Source organism: Dendrobates tinctorius, unplaced genomic scaffold (assembly GCF_039654945.1).
Source record: "Dendrobates tinctorius isolate UK_male_01 unplaced genomic scaffold, ASM3965494v1 ptg000059l, whole genome shotgun sequence".
NCBI classification, from domain to species: Eukaryota; Metazoa; Chordata; class Amphibia; order Anura; family Dendrobatidae; genus Dendrobates; species Dendrobates tinctorius.
The window spans coordinates 11,774,754-11,794,328 of NW_027361727.1; the positions used below are offsets into that span (position 1 = coordinate 11,774,754).

The 19,575-nt window shown below is 46.5% G+C and overlaps 1 protein-coding gene across 1 annotated transcript in view; it reads right to left on the bottom strand.

Annotated features, from left to right (window-relative positions):
• Window positions 1-247: 247 nt before the first annotated feature.
• Window positions 248-19,575, bottom strand: part of LOC141092344 (serine/threonine-protein kinase VRK3-like) — an 89,544-nt gene continuing 70,216 nt past the window's right edge. Inside the window, exons 12-15 of the mRNA XM_073578413.1 lie at window positions 4,983-5,100; window positions 4,338-4,396; window positions 3,478-3,619; window positions 248-1,391 (exon numbers count right to left, since the gene is read on the bottom strand). Coding sequence (XP_073434514.1) covers window positions 3,483-3,619; window positions 4,338-4,396; window positions 4,983-5,100 — 314 coding nt within the window. The 3' untranslated portion in view covers window positions 248-1,391; window positions 3,478-3,482. The remainder of the gene's footprint in view (window positions 1,392-3,477; window positions 3,620-4,337; window positions 4,397-4,982; window positions 5,101-19,575) is intronic.

Here is a 19,575-nt window from a genome sequence, read left to right on the forward strand (position 1 = left end):
CAATAGACTGATTTTCTATTGAATCCATACTTTGCTATGTGCTCCTGAGTCCTGAAATACGCGTTTCTCAGTGGTCTTTTCAGCGATCAATAGGGGTTCTCATAACCAAAACCTGCACCAATTTGAAGGGAATTAAAAAAAGATTACAAAAAAAAATTAAAAATTTGCAAGAATTTAGCTAATTTTTACTTAAGGGGTTAATATTTCTGCAGATATAAATCAGGCCAAAAAACAAGACAACAGTGAATTACAAAGTTGTATATTTAAATATTTTATTTAAAACTATTTTTATAACAGCAAATCAATAAAATTAAAAGGAGTGTGATTAGGATGCGAATGAAAATATTTTAAAGAATGACCTTAAATTAAAAAAAAACTAAAAAAAAAAAAAAATGTCACCGCTTTATCCTGAAGATATCACAGTGCTACAAAAAGAAAGGAACAAATTAGGAAAAGATTAGATTATAATTTCACACACCATTTGGAGGATCTTTAAAGTCCATGTCGTAAAATGTGTGTTCAGCATACCTTTCCTCACCCCCCCCCCCCCTGAAAAAATAATTTTAAAATTACTCTTTTTCCAACTTTGATAGGTTGGATGGATTCTTTGTATGTCTTCTCTCACAATTTTTTTCACCATGTTAAGTATTTAAAATCCATATGTCAAAAAACAGCAGTTTAGTATCACAAGTAAAGAAAAAAACAGCCAACAAACCCAGGAAACAATAACTAAACATTGTTAAATACATTAAATCAGTAAAATAGAGAGATTCAGTAGCGCGGCCTCACCTCCTCCGTCAGCAGTAAGGACAGCATACAGCACACTGTCACAGGTAATACATGATGATAGATGGCTATGTTCACACGCAGCGGTTTTTTTTCTGCAGGAAAGAAGCTGCATTTCACAGTACCAGCAAAAGCTATGAGATTGCGAAAATATCTTGCATGCGCTTTTTTACCTGACCAAATTTCAGAACTGCAGCATTTTTCAAATCTGCGGCGTGTCAATTTTCAGTGTTTTTGCAGCATTTTTTCACAAACAGAAAGCAATGAGAAAGTGTAAAAAAAAAAAATTAAAAGTTGCTGCTTTTTTTGAAAGTTAAAAAAAACTATAAAATATGCACAGTAGGCAAATCACACATGTAATCCGTACCCGCCCAAAACAACTGCTGAAAAACATGGCAAAAAACTGTTTGCGGTATAGGTGAAAAAAAAATAAACACTGCAAAACGCTGAGTGTGAACAGAGCCTTACAGTAGTTCAAGCCAACAAGAATCTGGATTCATTCAGGTCACCATAGAAATGTAGCATATTTGTAATCCATTGTACCATAAATGGGTGAGATTATTCCTGTTTGATAAAAACAAACAATCTTCAACATTGCTGCAAATCTGCAAATGTAAAAAGAAAGCAAAATTAACCCAAACTGCACAGAACAAGAACAAAACTAAAAAAAAAAAAAAAAAAACATGATCGCTTTCAAAACCAGAAAGGAAAAGAAGCTCAGGGTAAGTTTATAAGTGCACTAATAATACACTCCTAAAAAGAAATAAAGGGAACACTTAAACAACAGAATCTAGCTCCAAGTAAATCAAACTTCTGTGAAATCAAACTGTCCACTTAGGAAGCAACACTGATTGACAATCAATGTCACATGCTGCTGTGCAAATGGAATAGACAACAGATGGAAATTATTGGCAATTATCAAGACACCCTCAATAAAGGGGTGGTTGTGCAGGTGGGGACCACAGACCACATCTCAGTACCAATGCTTTCTGGCTGATGTTGTGGTCACTTTTGAATGTTGGTTGTGCTTTCACACTCATGGTAGCATGAGACAGACTCTACAACCCACACAAGTGGCTCAGGTAGTGCAGCTCATCCAGGATGGCACACCAATGCGAGCTGTGGCAAGAAGGTTTGCTATGTCTGTCAGCGTAGTGTCCAGAGGCTGGAGGCGCTACCAGGAGACAGGCCAGTACACTAGGAGATGTGGAGAGGGCCGTAGGAGGGCAACAACCCAGCAGCAGGACCACTGCCTCCGCCATTGTGCAAGAAGGAACAGGAGGAGCACTGCCAGAGCCCTGCAAAATGACCTCCAGCAGGCCACAAATGTGCATGTGTCTGCACAAACGGTCAGAAACCGACTCCATGAGGATGGTCTGAGTTCCCGACGTCTACAGATGGGTGTTGTGCTCACAGCCCAACACCATACAGGACGCTTGGCATTTGCCACAGAACACCAGGATTGGCAAACTCGCTACTGGCGCCCTGTGATCTTCACATATGAAAGCAGGTTCACACTGAGCACATGTGACAGACGTGACAGTCTGGAAAAAGGAGGATGAATGAACTCATGGAGATCAACATCCAACACTGCGGAGACACCATCACATGTTTTTTATGTTTTTCATTCATCCTCATTTTTTCACAGTCTTTTACTAGGCATTGATCCTACTAGCCAGTTTCCTACTCCACACTGATGAGGGGCAATACCCCGAAACAGCTGTCTGTGGATGGATACCATGTTTTGGCATAGGTGGTTTCCTTCATTGGAGACTGCCCTTCCCGTGGTTGTTCCTTCCCAGGGAAAGACCTGGCTAGTCATTACTTGCATTGAGAAACATGTGATGGTGTCTCTGCGGCTTGTGTTTTGCGTGACATAGTCTGGAGACGCCGTGGAGAGTGATCTGCTGCCTGCAACATCCTTCAGCATGACCAGTTTGGCAGAGGGTCAGAAATGGTATGGAGTGGCATTTATTTGGAGGGCCGCACGGTGTTCTTGCTACAGCTCGCATTGATGTGCCATCCTGGATAAGCTGCACTACCTGAGCCACTTGTGTGGGTTGTAGAGTCTCTCATGCTACCACGAGTGTAAAAGCACAACCAACATTCAAAAGTGACCATAACATCAGCCAGAAAGCATTGGTACTGAGATGTGGTCTGTGGTCCCCACCTGCAGAACCACTCCTTTATTGAGGGTGTCTTGATAATTGCCAATAATTTCCATCTGTTGTCTATTCCATTTGCACAGCAGCATGTGAAATTGATTGTCATTCAGTGTTGCTTCCTAAGTGGACAGTTTGATTTCACAGAAGTATGATTTACTTGGAGTTATATTCTGTTGTTTAAGTGTTCCCTTTATTTTTTTGAGCAATATACGTACATACATAAATACACATATATATTATATCTACTATATAATCGTCTAATTCTGTCGAATTGGCGTGGAATTCGAATGACGCATGGCACCGCTACCATCGGGAGAACTTACCCTAGGTTTAGTTGTGCTTTATTAATCTTTTCTCTCTTTTTTTTTTTCCAGGTACGGCTTGCGACTTGGGCTACAGTGTGCAACTGTTCACCCTGTCTTTTCTTATCCAATGGGTACAAAAAAGACCCTACAGGTCAGGAGACCTCGGTGTCTGTAGTCAGCGAACACCACCCCTTTAAGACGGTCACATAGGTGGAAATTACCTTCTTTAAAGTTGTACAGGATCATAGGGCCCAACTCTGACTTTCTGCAGGGCAGATGAGAAGATATCCCGAATTTCTTTGTAATTCGGCTTTTCTATGTAGTTCATGTTCATCACTTTTTCCAAGAATGATTTCACCACGTCTACACACAGAATACAAAAGATTTACATTTACAAACAATTTTCCAATATGTTACATAAAATATTCTAACTAGCACATAAAAGAACACACAAAGAAAGTAACAAAACGGTTATTGCCAAAACTAGACCCGCACATGAGCCGCTTATGGATAGAATGGATGACAAAAAAGCAATTATTGGAGGACTAAAAGGCCTGTGGAGTAATAAAGCAGATTCATGTGTGTGCCCGCTCCATTCATCGTCTATTGGATGGACTTGGGTAACAAACAGCGATGAGCGAACGTGCTGGGATAAGGTGTTTTCGGAGAATGCTCAGAGGCTAACCGAGTGACTTTGGCGTGCTTGCATACTATGTTAAAGTCCTCGAGGCTGCACGTTATAGGTTGTGAAGTGGTTAAAGAAACACTAGGCTTCTGTGGCAATCGCTCACCCATTTTTTTTTTTTCAGAAAAGCAAAAAAAAAAAAAAATCTTGGGCACATAGTTCTGCTAATTTAAAAAAGAAAATGACGGTCAGCGATTTGGGAAAATACCGGACTGGATTGTGCAACTCCTCTGGAGCGTGCAATAATAGGGCGATATAGGGACCCATACAGATTACCTAGTGAGCCCATACAGCTTACCTAGTGAGCCCATACAGCTTACTCATGATCCCGTATGACATTGAGCTGTGGACTTCAGAGCTGCGTCTCCAACTAAATTGTTTGCAAACTGTCCGTACCTGGAGTTTTGCTTCTGTTGTAGCATTGCTTCAAGAGTCCGGGTACATCTGTATGAAACCTGGAAATAAAATCAATGCATATAAATAACAATTTACCTCCTAAAAAGCGCTGAAATTGAGCCTCTAACATTCCTTTGAAGACAAAGTTTGAGGTCAGGACACAAACGTCGCTGGGGATGGGGAGTCATCCTATATTGGCTTCCGTACATGAAAAGTAGTCATTGTTACCCAAGATGTTTTCTCATTGTTAATGAGTAAAACTACAAAGTGCTTGTAAAAAAAAAAAAAAAAAAATAAGTTTGCAAATTCTCTCTTAATAAAAACCCTGTTTAAAAAACAAAAAAAAAAAACAAAGCCATTTTATTTCTATTGTGTACTGCTTCTTACCTATGCTATCCCTCACCTCTGCAGAGTAACAGCGATGGCCGGTGGCCTAGGCAAGGAGAGTAGCATTTGCAATCTCTATGCCATAGAGCGCTGCTGTACCTGCACTCGTCCGATTGTGCAGAGGTGAAGCTGCTCTATTTGCAGCACAGGACAGAGCCACGTTCAAGCCAGCGGAAAAACATCGCTTTGCTCCGAACTGTTAAATCATTCATAAATACACTGCTAAAGTTCGGAGATAGTGTGATTCTGAAGACTAACCTTTGTTTTTGCTCCATTATAGAGGCTGGATTTGTTTTGTCGCTCCAGGGTAAGGAGCCTTGCAGCCATTTCAGCATGCAATACCCCAAGGATTCCATGTCACTGCGGCGGGTTGGTCCTTAAAAAAAATAAAACAAAGATGAAAAAAAATGAAAATTAAAGGGGGTCATCCACTTTTTAAAGGCATGGAGTAAGTTCTAATCACTTGGGTAAATGGCAAGCAATCAGCCAAACGGGACCAGCAGATGATTTTACTTAAAGGGAATCTATCACTCCTTTTTTCGACTATGAGCTGCCAGCACCGACATCAGGGGCTGATCTACAGCATTCTGTAATGCTGTAGATAAGCCCCCAATGTAACCTGAAAGATAAGAAAAAAAAGAGTTAGATTATATTCACCTGGGGGTCCAGTCCGATGGTTGTCGCCGTCCAGTCCGGCGCCTCCCATCTTCTAACGGTGACGTCCTCTTCTTTGCTGCCTGTTGTGGTTCCGGCGCAGTCGCACTGATCTGCCCTATTGAGGGCAGAGCAGAGTCCGTCGCCTGCGCACTGCATTACTCTGCTCTGCCCTCAACAGGGCAGAGCAGTGCGCCTGAGCCACGACAGGCAGCAAAGAAGAGGACGTCACCGTTAGATGATGGGAGGCGCCGGACCGCAACACCCATCTGACCAAGACCGGATCGCCCCCCCCGGTAAGTATAATATAACTCCTTTTTCTTCTCTTTCAGTTTACATCGGGGGCTTATTTACAGCATTACAAAATGCTGTAGATAAGCCCCTCATGTTGGTGCCAGCAGTTCATAGTTGAAAAAAGGGGTGACAGATTCCCTTTAAAGCTTTCCCTAATTTAGCACAGTGTCGCCGTCATAGATCTTCCAAGTACAGCAATTCCTGACCACCAGCTCTGTAGAAAATGGCAGAATGGACTCATTGAGGCCATGTACACCTTGTCAAAGAATTGCTTATTTGCTTTCTAAATGCAAAGCTAAGCAGCTTTCTTAAATGGTCTTCATTACAATATTTTTTTTTTACCATCTCTTCTCTCGGTGTTAGAGATAGCAGAAGGCAGGGGGGGCTGTACAAAGATATGCAATGGAGAGGGGGAAAGGTGTCTAAAAAGATGGAGAGCGGGGGGGCGTGGCTATGGCAGCGACGGAGTAGGACGCGCTTTGTGGAAGCTCCTGACATCCTGACACCATCCGATCAGCGGACCCCTGTTTCATTGGCACATTTGCCTTTCTTCTGACCCCTCTTGACCTGGGGTCGCTCCTGGACCCCCCCGCGGGAGAGCAGGGCTGGACTCTTTGGTGCCGGCGGCTCTGGAGACTCAAGCGGCCGGTGGGGCCTGCACTGGGCGGCGGCCATCTTGGAGACGCGGCGCCGGGCCCCATCGCTGCAGCGCTGAGGGAGCAGGACGGTGAGCAGAAAGTTAACCATTTGTGGGGGACAAGCGGTGTGTGCCCTGGAAAATTGGGCACCGCGTCCCCCTTTTTACCATATTGCCTGCCCTGCCAGCGCCATAATTGTCAGGACCTGGATCCCTCCCTGGCCGTGGTCCCTGTGAGGGTTGCTCCCTGGGCTGTGGGGGCTCTTGTTTGCTGCCTGGGGCTGGACATTGCCTCTTTGTGAGGCGCTGTGGGTCTGTGCTGTACCTGGGACCCTGCTGTCATCACTTGATCGTCATACTGTCTGTCACTTTGATTTGGAGAATCCTGAGTGCACGGTTTCTACTATCTGGCTGTGCCCCACTGCCTCTAACATGAGTCGTTCCAAGGGGTCTGTAACAGCGCCTGAAAAGCTAAAAGAATATGCCAGAGTGGATCATGCTGAGGGCTCTAGATCTACTAAAAATAATTCCTCACAAGCTCAGCGTAAGAGCCGCCCCTCTGAAGGAGGGGGAGAGTGTGAGCAGGAGGAATTAACGCTTAAACAGGCGTCCGAGCAACTCATGCAAGCCATATCCTTGACCAGGACGTCTCTGTCTGGGAAGATAGAGGATGTATATACCGAGGCAGGATGCTTGTGACAAGATATGCAAGCCATGAAGGGGCGCATTACGGAAGTGGAGACGCGGGTATCCCAGGTGGACACCATCACGCCCATGGAGGCTAAACTAACGAAAGTGGCAGGTTCCATGAATGCGTGGAGGCAAAAAGCAGATGACCTGGAGAATAGAATGCGTCGGAACAACATCCGAATTATTGGCCTGCCGGAACGATCGGAGGGACAGCATCCAGAGAAATTCTTAGCAGATTGGCTTAAAACCACTTTAGGCGACGAATTCTCTTCAATATTTGCGGTGGGAAGAGCTCATCGAGTCCCTACCAGGCCTCTTCCTCCGGGAGCCCCGCCAAGACCCTTTCTGGCACGTATTCTCAATTGCAGGGATAGAGACGTGGCTCTACGGCTGGCACGGCAAAAAAGCCCTATTAAGTTCAACAATGCCACGATCTCAATTTTCCCGGATTTCTCTGCGGAACTCCAGAAACAACGGGCACACTTTACGGAGGTCAAAAGACATCTACGGGAGAGAAATGTTGTGTACTCAATGATTTACCCGGCCCGGCTCCGGGAGGTCCACGGGGGTTCTACTTCGTTTTTTACAGATCCGGCGGAGGCGGCGGAGTGGCTGCGATCTCATGGAGGGTCTGCTGAAAAGGAATCCTAAGGCATTTATTGTCAGTTGGTATTTTTCCATTAATCGGCTGATTGGAGCTTTACTTGAAGGCGTCCAGGATATCAACAATACCGGACACTGGGCTCAGTGATGGTATCCCCTTGTTTGTTTTGTGGTGGGAGTACAGGACTTTGCTCCTACGTTGTTTGTTGTTTATTCACTTTGTTGGTTTTTTTCCGCAGAGGATTTTGGTATTTTTTTGGTTATAATCGCAGTCGACAACAATTTCAGTCTCCATGTGATGTCTCTACACTTTGCCCGGGTAACACTTTGCATCATGTCCAGAGGAGCAAAATATGGGGTCGGAGTTAATATGTTTCACATGGAATGTGAGGGGAATAAAAACTCCTCGAAAAAAGATCAAGGTCTTTTCACAGGTCAGACATTATCGCCCTCACATTGTGGCCTTGGTGGAGACGCACCTGACTAGGGATACAGCGCGGTGCCTACAGAAACCCTGGGTACAGTGGTCTGCCCATACATTCCACACCAGCTACTCGAGGGGGGTCTCGCTGTTGGTACATAGGGACGTCAGATGGGAGGCGAGGGAAACTCGGAGGGATCCTGAGGGTCGTTTTATTTTTGTCCACGCATTGATAAGACCACATATTTCCTGTTGTTTATGTATTTATAACCCCCCTCCGGCTCGAATATCCATTCTGCAGAAGGCAATGAGTTTTGCTCTTGACTATCCAGACGCAGATGTTATTTGTATGGGCAACTTTAATATGGTTATGAATAATCACCTTGATAAGTTGAGGCTGGATGATCTAACGACTAGGGGGTCCTCCCCAGCGACTACAACCCCGTTGTCATCATTTATGGGGGGTGGCGGGTGGTTGGATTTGTGGAGGGTACGTCACCCCAAGTTACGGGAATACACTTGTCACTCATCCACCAAACGCTCTCTATCACGCATAGACTATATATTCGGTTCTGGCGGTCTAGCAATGTGGGTGGCTGATATAGAACATGGAAGTAGGGGAAATCTTTGATCATAGTCCGGTCGTCCTTAAACTCAAATATGGGCGAGTAAACAGTGGGATAGCTTGGAAATTAAATCCTTTCTGGTTAAAATTGATGGGGTCTACGGACAGAACGATCGATCAGTTGAATTGCTTCATCGCGTCCCACCCGGAACCCCGGGATATTAATTTATTTTGGGATGCCCTTAAGGCATACCTGAGGGGCTGTTTGTCCTCCACGATCTCTTATATTAAGCGGGTAACCGCAGGGAAGGATGACGAGGTGGAGCAACAATTGAAAGATGCAGAGGCAACATATATATTGTCACGCCGTGCTCACCTGGGGGCGGGACCTCGGTCCCGACGTCATCTCTTCCGGAGCCGCGGTCACTCCGGGGGTTCCATCGGGTGCGCCCGCGCAGCTCTCGTCCCCGGGTCTCCTCCTACATGTCACGTTTGCGCGCTCCTGTCAGTGCTGTATAGGGCTCGGTCCTCTCTATGGTAATGGAGGACCAGACCCGGAACCCGTAGTGGTCATGTGCTTTCTGGCTAGGTCCTGACCCGGAACCAGTAGTAGTCATGTGCTATATCAGACGACCTCCCACTAGGGGAGGTGCCTGATTATTGTGCGCTGTATTCAGGTCCCCTGCCTTGCACTCTGTTGTGCCTCTTGGCACACGCTCTGAATCTGCACTGTTATGAATGAGTCACCGTAGGAGGCAAAAGCAGAAATACAAGCTAAGTCCAGAAAACCAGAGAAGTTGGCAACTATCAGATTGCAGACCCCTGAACCTATCAACACAACTAGCAGTAGCCGTGGGGGTTTCCTACGATGCCCTAGACCCCTCGATCACAGCCGGAGAAATACATAGGCCTAAAGAAAGAAAGGGGAAATCTAAACTGCCCCAGAGCAGACCCCAAAGCAATAGGCAGCCCCCAACATATAATGACGGTGAAGCAAGATGAAAATACTAAAACAGACAGAAAGATAGACTGAGCAAAGATGGGGCCCCAAAACTACCTAGATAGGAAAGGACAGGAAGGCTGCTGTCTGCAATCTGCCAAAACCCTATCAAAGGCATAAGCCAACCAGCTGATATGAAAAAAGCCCTGAAGCAGCTAGGCTTCAAAAACTGAATCAGCACTCAGGTATTTTCAGAAGACAGAACTAAATGAATTCAGTACACCCCAGCAGGGAATGGCAGAAATCCAGAAAAACAAAGCAAAAACATAGTCAAAGCACAAAAGCAAAAGGCCGAGCAGCAAACTTAGCTTTGGAGGAGCAGGAATTCAGACTGGTCTCCAAGGATCCCACAGAGAAATCACCCGCAGGGCAGAAGGGCGTCGGCAGCCTTATATCCAGTCCGTAACTCCACTCAGCCAGTCATCATAATCAGCCTCAGGTGTTTGACAATCAGGCTCACTACCTTTCTTTACCAGAAGAGGGAGTTCCCCGGGCCTCAGTATTGAAGAGGAAAATGAACTCACAAAAGTACCTCCCCCTTGAGGAGGGGTCACCGAACCCTCAACTACGCCACCAGGGCGATCATGGTGAGCCCGATGAAAGGCACGCACCAATCGTTTGGCATGAATATCAGAGGCAGAGACCCAGGAATTATCCTCCTGACCATAACCCTTCCACTTAACCAAATACTGGAGTCTCCGTCTAGCCAGACGGGAATCCAGTACTTTCTCTACCTCATACTCCATGTTACCTTCAACCAATACAGGGTCTGGAGGTGCCACCCCCGGAACAACAGGTTCAACAAACCTCTTCAACAAAGATTTATGGAACACATTATGGATTTTAAATGTGACAGGAAGAGCCAAACGAAAAGAGACCGGATTAATAATCTCCACAATCTTGTAAGGTCCAATAAATCTAGGCTTAAACTTAGGAGAAGCCACCTTCATAGCAATATTTTTTGATGATAACCACACCATATCACCAACCTTAAACTGGGGACCAATGGTCCTATGTCGGTTGGAAAACCGCTGGGCCTTTTCCTGGGAGAGAGATAACTTATCCACCACTTGGTCCCAGATCTGGTGCATTCTCTCCACCACAGTGTCAACACCTGGGCAGGCAGAGGGCTCCACCTGCCCTGAAGAAAATCGAGGATGAAACCCAAAGTTACAAAAAAAAGGTGACATCAAAGTGGCAGAACTAGCTCTATTATTCAAAGCAAATTCGGCCAAGGGCAAAAATAAAACCCAATCATCCTGATCAGCAGAAATAAAACATCTCAAATATGACTCCAAGGTCTGGTTTGTTCTCTCTGTCTGCCCATTGGTCTGAGGGTGAAAAGCAGAGGAGAAGGACAACTGAATTCCCAGCCTGGAACAGAAAGTTCTCCAAAATCTAGACACAAACTGCACTCCTCTGTCAGACACAATGTTTTCAGGAATCCCGTGCAAACGAACCACCTGTTGTAAAAACAGGGGCACCAACTCAGAGGAAGACGGCAACTTAGGGAGTGGTATAAGATGAACCATCTTAGAAAACCTATCACAAATCACCCAAATAACAGTCATCCTCTGAGAGACAGGCATATCAGAGATGAAATCCATTGAAATATGGGTCCATGGCCTCTTGGGGACAGGCAAAGGCATCAACAACCCACTAGAGCGAGAACACGATTTAGACCGGGAGCACGTCCCACAGGACTGCACAAAATTCCTGACATCACGAGACAAGGAGGGCCACCAAAAAAAACTGACTCACCAGATCTCTAGTACCAAAAATACCTGGATGACCAGCCAAAGCAGAGCAATGAACTTCAGACATCACTCTCTTTTTCCACTGGTCAGGAACATACAACTTTCCACTGGGACAACGCTCAGGTTTGTCCTCCTGGAACTCTTCCAGAGCACGTCTCAAATCGGGCGAGATGGCAGAAAGAACTACCCCTTCGCCTAAAATGGTAGCAGGCTTGGTCACCACAGGAGAATCAGCAAGGAAGCTCCTAGAGAGGGCGTCTGCCTTGACATTCTTTGTTCCAGGAAGAAAAGAAACCACAAAATCAAAACGTGTAAAAAACAAGGCCCACCTAGCCTGTCTAGGGTTCAAGCGCTTAGCCGACTCTAGGTAAATCAAATTCTTGTGGCCAGTGAGGACCACGACTTGATGCTTAGCTCCCTCCAACCAATGTCTCCACTCCTCAAATGCCCATTTCATGGCCAACAGTTCCCGATTCCCCACATCATAGTTACGTTCAGATGGAGAGAACTTTCGGGAAAAGAAAGCACAGGGATTCATTTTAGATGTTACAGGATCCTTTTGGGACAAAACAGCTCCTGCACCAATCTCAGAAGCATCCACCTCTACCTGGAATGGAAGTGAGACATCAGGTTGCCGCAAAACTGGGGCGGAGGTGAATCTTCGCTTCAGCTCCTGAAAGGAAGAAACAGCCTCCGGAGACCAATTTAACACATCAGCACCCTTTTTAGTCAAATCAGTCAATGGCTTGGCAATACTAGAAAATTTTGCTATAAATTTCCGATAAAAATTAGCAAAACCCAAAAACTTCTGGAGGGCCTTCAAAGAAGTGGGCTGAAACCAATCGTGAATGGCCTGTACCTTGGCCGGGTCCATTTCAATAGTTGACGGGGACAAAATAAATCCCAAAAAAGAAATCCTCTGTACTCCAAAAAGGCATTTAGATCCCTTGACATACAGGGAATTCTCCCTCAAGATCCGGAACACAGTCCGAATATGTTCCACATGAGAATCCCAATCCTTGGAGAAGATCAAAATATTATCCAGATAGATAATCAAAAATTTATCGACAAAATCTCGGAAAATATCGTTCATGAAGCACTGGAAGACAGAAGGGGCATTAGTGAGCCCAAAAGGCATCACCAGGTACTCAAAATGTCCCTCCGCAGCATTAAACCCCGTGTTCCATTCATCCCCATGCTTAATGCGAATAAGATTATACGCCCCCCTGAGGTCAAGCTTGGTAAACCAGCAAGCACCTTTAACTCTGGAGAATAGATCAGAAATCAGGGGTAACGGATACTGATATTTAACAGTAATTTTGTTGAGGGCACGATAATCAATACAAGGTCTTAATGATCCATCCTTTTTGGCTACAAAAAAAAACCCGGCACCTAAGGGTGACGAGGATGGTCTAATATGACCCTTCTCCAACGCCTCCTTAATATAGGATCGCATAGCCTCGTGCTCGGGTACAGATAAATTGAAGAGCCGACCCTTGGGAAATTTACACCCCGGGCTCAGTTCAATTGCACAGTCATAACTCCTATGAGGAGGCAGAGACGCAGACTCATTCTCACTAAATACATCATAAAAGTCCGCCAAATAATCAGGAACATCATGCGACTGAGGAGAGGTGGAAAACACCGGAGCCTCACTAAAGGCACACCGACAACCCCAACTCACCACAGACACAGATTTCCAATCCAAAGCTGGATTATGAATCTGTAACCAGGGAAACCCCAGAACAATAGTATCATGCAGATTATGCAACACCAGAAATCTGCAATTTTCTTGATGGTCTGGGGCGACCCGCATTACCACCTGGGTCCAAAACTGGGATTTATTTTTAGCCAAAGGAGTAGCATCAATTCCCCTCAAAGGGAGAGGCGTCTGCAGAGGTGTCATCGGAAATCCACAACGTTTAGCAAAATCCAAGTCCATTAGGTTTAGGGCTGCTCCCGAATCCACAAAAGCCTTGGCGGAAAATGTGGACAGGGAGCAGATCAGAGTAATAGCCAGAAGAAACTTAGGTTGAACACCCCCAACAGAAAACGTGTGTTCAAAGCGTTTCTCTCGTTTGGGACAGACAGAAATAATATGCGAGGCATCTCCACAGAAAAAACACAACTTATTACGCCTTCTGAACTCCTGACGCTGCTCTCTGGAAAAAACTCTATCACATTGCATAGGTTCAGACATTTGTTCAACAGGTGGCAACACCTCTCGTGCAGCTTTGCGTTCGCGCAAACGCCGATCAACCTGAATGGCTAATGACATAGAATCGTCAAGACCAGAGGGAACAGGAAATCCCACCATAGTATCTTTTACGGCTTCTGACAACCCCTTCCGAAAGAGAGCAGCCAAGGCATTATCATTCCAGGTAGTAAGTACTGCCCACTTTCGGAATTTTTGACAGTACAATTCTGCAGAATCACGACCCTGGCTCAATGCCAGCAGGGTCTTTTCAGCCTGATCAATGGCATTAGGTTCGTCATACAACAACCCCAAAGCTTGAAAGAATGCGTTCACATTAGTCAGAATAGGATCATCTGGTTTCAAAGAAAACGCCCAATCCTGGGGATCGTCACGCAGCAAAGAGATGACAATTTTAACCTGCTGCGCGGAGCTCCCCGACGAGTTAGGCTTCAAGGCAAAAAATAATTTACAATTATTTTTGAAATTCAAAAATTTAGACCGATCCCCAAAAAATACATCAGGTGTAGGAATCTTTGGTTCAGCAGCATGTGAATGAGCAAGGTAGGCGGAAATTCCCCGCACTTCCGCAGTGAGCTGCTCCACACGATCAGACAATTGCTTTATCTCCATTGAGAGAAAAAAAAAAAAATTTCCCCTACGGCCTCAGAGATATAGAGGAAAAAATATACACTTTTTTTTTTTTTTTTACAATTCTTTCCTGCTATTGAGTACCCTAGAATCAGCGGTAAGGCGGGTGAATCTGTTATGAATGAGTCACCGTAGGAGGCAAAAGCAGAAATACAAGCTAAGTCCAGAAAACCAGACCAACTATCAGATTGCAGACCCCTGAACCTATCAACACAACAAGCAGTAGCCGTGGGGGGTTCCTACGATGCCCTAGACCCCTCGATCACAGCCGAAGAAATACATAGGCCTAAAGAAAGAAAGGGGAAATCTAAACTGCCCCAGAGCAGACCCCAAAGCAATAGGCAGCCCCCAACATATAATGACGGTGAAGCAAGATGAAAATACTAACACAGACAGAAAGATAGACTGAGCAAAGACGGGGCCCCAAAACTACCTAGATAGGAAAGGACAGGAAGGCTGCTGTCTGCAATCTGCCAAAACCCTATCAAAGACATAAGCCAACCAGCTGATATGAAAAAGGCCCTGAAGCAGCTAGGCTTCAAAAACTGAATCAGCACTCAGGTATTTTCAGAAGACAGAGCTAAATGAATTCAGCACACCACAGCAGGGAATGGCAGAAACCCAGAAAAACAAAGCAAAAACAAAGTCAAAGCACAAAAGCAAAAGGCCGAGCAGCAAACTTAGCTTTGGAGGAGCAGGAATTCAGACCGGTCTCCAAGGATCCCACAGAGAAATCACCCGCAGGGCAGAAGGGCGTCGGCAGCATTATATCCAGTCCGTAACTCCACTCAGCCAGTCACAATCATCAGCCTCAGGTGTTTGACAATCAGGCTCACTACCTTCTTTTACCAGAAGAGGGTGTTCCCCGGGCCTCAGTAATGAAGGGGAAAATGAACTCACAACACTGCACTCTGCTTTGTACTTGGTTGTGCCTCCTGGCACACGCTCTTACCCTGTACTCGGTCTCATCCTCAGTTGTGCCTCCTGGCACACACTCTGATTTCGTGCTCTGTCTTATACTCAGCTGTGCCTCCTGGCACACACTGATTCCGTGCTCTGTCTTATACTCAGTTGTGCCTCCTGGCACACACTCAGACCCTGTGCTTTGTCTCTTACTCTGTTGTGCCTCCTGGCACACGTACCAATCCTGCGCTCTGTCTTATGCTCAGTTGTGCCCTCTGGCACACACCCTGCTCCTGTACTCTGTTACACCTCCTGGCACACCTGCTGCCTGACTCAGTGCTCTGACGTGCTCCTTGCACGCATCCTGCTCCACTCACACCCGGACGAACGAAGTCTCTGTATACCACGTGTTCCCGTGTCCACGCTTTACACGTTCCTGCAGACACACTCACCCACTCTTGTCTCCTGTGAGCCGTCCGCCTGGTGCCTGCAGTCGTGGTGCCTCACCCCCTGGGGCTTGCCCCTGACACTCCCTGCATAGGGGGTGGTCTTCACTAGGTCAGCTCGCCCTGGGAGGGTTGGTGTCACGACCCAGAGGGTCCACTCCAGGAGTCGTCACATATATCTAACCAAACTAGTGGGAACAGGAATGAGTGGCTGGCTGCCCAAAGGTTATATACTCAGCACGTGGACACTAAATCTAAGCGTAAATTATTCTTTACTCGTCAATCCTATTTCGAATTGGGGAACCAGGCGGGCAAATTTTTGGCCTACCTGGTGCGCCAACATAACACCTCTAATATGATATTGCAAATTCGTAAGATGGACGGTACACTGGTGTCTTCGACCGTGGATATTCTTGGCTGTTTTCGGGATTATTATAGGTCACTATATGAATCTAAAAGTGACTTTGACACTTTGGGGTGTTTAGACTATCTGTCAGATATATCATTCCCCACATTAGATTCGGAACAGCGAGCCCTTATGGACGCTGAGTTCACCGTAGAAGAGATAGATAACGCTATCCTGCTCCTGCTCTCCTGCTCCCACCTGGTAACACTTTCTCTGCTCCTTCTCACTGCTGGTGATATCTCTCCAAATCCTGGTCCTCCTCACCACATTCCCACAGTCATTTCTACCTCCCATCCACACTCTATCACAACCTTCCGTAACCTCTCCAACCTTATACCCATTCACCCAGCCCCCGCTTCCCCAGTCCCACTAACAGGAGCTCTGTGGAACGCTCGCTCTGTCTGCAACAAGCTTTCCTACATCCATGATCTTTTTGTTACTACCAAACTCTCCTTCCTCGCCATCACCGAAACCTGGCTCACCCCTTCTGACACAGCCTCTCCTGCTGCACTTTCGTATGGCGGCTTCCACCTTTCTCACACCCCCCGCCCCAGCAGCAAACATGGTGGAGGAGTTGGTTTTCTCCTGTCAGATACCTGCTCCTTCACCCCAATCCCACCCTCTGTTACCCTCCCTTCCTTTGAGGTGCACTCTGTGCGCATCTACTCCCCCTCCAACCTCCAACTGGCTGTCATCTACCGCCCCCCAGGGCCAGCCACCACCTTCTTTGACCACTTCACCACCTGGTTACTTCATTTCCTTTCCGCGGACATCCCTACTATCATCATGGGCGACTTCAACATCCCCATTGACACTTCCCTCTCAGCTGCCACTAAACTTCTATCTCTCACTTCCTCCTTCGGCCTCACTCAATGGTCTTCTACAGCCACCCACAAAGATGGCCACACACTGGACCTCATCTTCACCCGCCTCTGCTCCCTATCTAACCTCTCTAACTCACCTCTTCCTCTCTCTGACCACAACCTGCTCACATTCTCTTCCCTCTTCACTCCATGTCTACAATCCCCACCCCACAAACTTTCACACCCTCGCAGGAATCTTAAACACCTTGACCTACACTCATTCTCCGAATCCCTCCTCCCTCTTACAGATATAAGTTCCTTACACAATGCGGATGACGCTGCCGCTCTATATAACACCACAATAGCTGTAGCTTTGGAATCCGCTGCCCCACTTACACATACCAAAACTCGCAAAATCAACAGACAGCCCTGGCACACCAGCCTGACCAAAGAGCTGAGGCGAGCTTCCAGGGCTGCTGAGCGCAGATGGAAAAGATCCCACTCCAACGAGCATTTCATCGCATTCAAACAGTCCCTCACTACTTTCAAGACCACACTCGCCACAGCTAAACAAACCTACTTCTCATCTCTCATATCCTCCCTGTCTCACAACCCTAAACAGTTATTCAACACCTTCAATTCTCTCCTCCGCCCCCCAGCACCTCCTCCCTCCCCACTCATCTCAGCTGAAGACTTTGCCTCATTTTTCAAGCAGAAAATTGATAACATCAGGGACAGTTTTGGTCAACAACCCCCAGAGCCCTTCCTCCCGACTTCCCAGCCCTCCACCTTCAAAACCAACTTCTCCACCATTACAGAAGATCGACTCTCCACTCTACTCTCAAGATCACATCTCACCACCTGTGCACTCGACCCGATCCCATCCCACTTCATCCCAAACCTCACCACAGTCTTCATCCCAACCCTAACCCATCTCTTCAACCTATCACTAACAACTGGTGTTTTCCCCTCAAGCTTTAAACATGCCTCCATCACACCTATCCTCAAAAAGCCCTCTCTTGACCCATCCTCTGTATCTAGCTATCGCCCTATATCACTTCTCCCATACGCCTCCAAGCTACTGGAACAACACGTCTACCTTGAACTGTCCTCCCATCTCTCTTCTTGCTCCCTCTTCGACCGCTTACAATCTGGCTTCCGGTCACACCACTCCACTGAAACTGCCCTTACTAAGGTCACCAATGACCTCTTAACTGCCAAGAGCAAGCGACACTACTCTGTCCTCCTCCTCCTGGACCTGTCGGCTGCCTTTGACACAGTGGACCATTCCCTATTATTACAGGCCCTCTCATCCCTCGGCATCACAGACTTGGCCCTCTCCTGGATCTCATCATACCTAACAGACCGGACATTCAGCGTCTCCCACTCACACACCACCTCCTCACCTCGCCCCCTATCTGTCGGAGTCCCACAAGGTTCAGTCCTAGGGCCCCTGCTGTTCTCTATTTACACCTTTGGCCTGGGACAGCTCATAGAATCTCATGGCTTTCAGTATCATCTTTATGCTGATGACACACAGATCTACATCTCTGGACCAGATATCACCTCCCTACTAACCAGAATCCCTCAATGTCTGTCCACTATTTCATCCTTCTTCTCCACTAGATATCTGAAACTCAACATGGACAAAACAGAATTCATCATCTTTCCCCCATCTCACGTGACCCCCCCTACGAACCTATCAATTACAGTAAATGACTGCCCACTCTCCCCAGTCCCACAAGCTCGCTGCCTCGGAGTAATCCTTGACGCTGATCTCTCCTTCAAACCACATATCCAAACCCTTTCCACTTCCTGCCGACTTCAACTCAAAAATATTTCACGCATCCGTTCATTCCTCACCCAAGAATCTGCAAAAACCCTAGTCCATGCCCTCATCATCTCTCGCCTTGACTACTGCAACCTCATGCTCTGCGGCCTCCCCTCAAACACTCTCGCACCCCTCCAATCTATTCTAAACTCTGCTGCCCGACTAATCCACCTGTCCCCCCGCTATTCCCCAGCTTCTCCCCTCTGTCAATCCCTTCACTGGCTCCCAATTGCCCAGAGACTCCATTACAAAACCCTAACCATGACATACAAAGCCATCCACAACTTGTCTCCTCCATACATCTGTGACCTCGTCTCCCGGTACTTTCCTGCACGCAACCTCCGATCCTCACAAGATCTCCTTCTCTACTCCCCTCTTATCTCCTCTTCCCACAATCGCATACAAGATTTCTCTCGCGCATCACCCCTACTCTGGAACTCTCTACCACAACATATCAGACTCTCACCTACCATCGAAACCTTCAAAAAGAGCCTGAAGACCCACCTCTTCCGACAAGCCTATAACCTGCAGTAACCACCGATCGACCAAACCGCTGCACGACCAGCTCTACCCTCGCCTACTGTATTATCACCCATCCCTTGAAGATTGTGAGCCCTCGCGGGCAGGGTCCTCTCTCCTCCTGTACCAGTTATGACTTGTATTGTTTAAGATTATTGTACTTGTTTTTATGTATACCCCTCCTCACATGTAAAGCGCCATGGAATAAATGGCGCTATAACAATAAATAATAATAATAATAATAATCCTGATGGGTTCCCTATTGAACTATATAGGAAGTATCGGGATATATTGACGCCACTTCTGGTAAAGGTGTTTCGGGGAATATGGGAGGGGAATTCTATGCCTGAATCCTTTTACGGGGCTAATATAGTGCTTCGGAAGGAGGGGAAGGACCCTTTAGACTGTGGATCCTATCGTCCCATTTCATTAGTGAAAGTGGACTATAAAATTTTCACCAAAATTCTGGCTACCAGA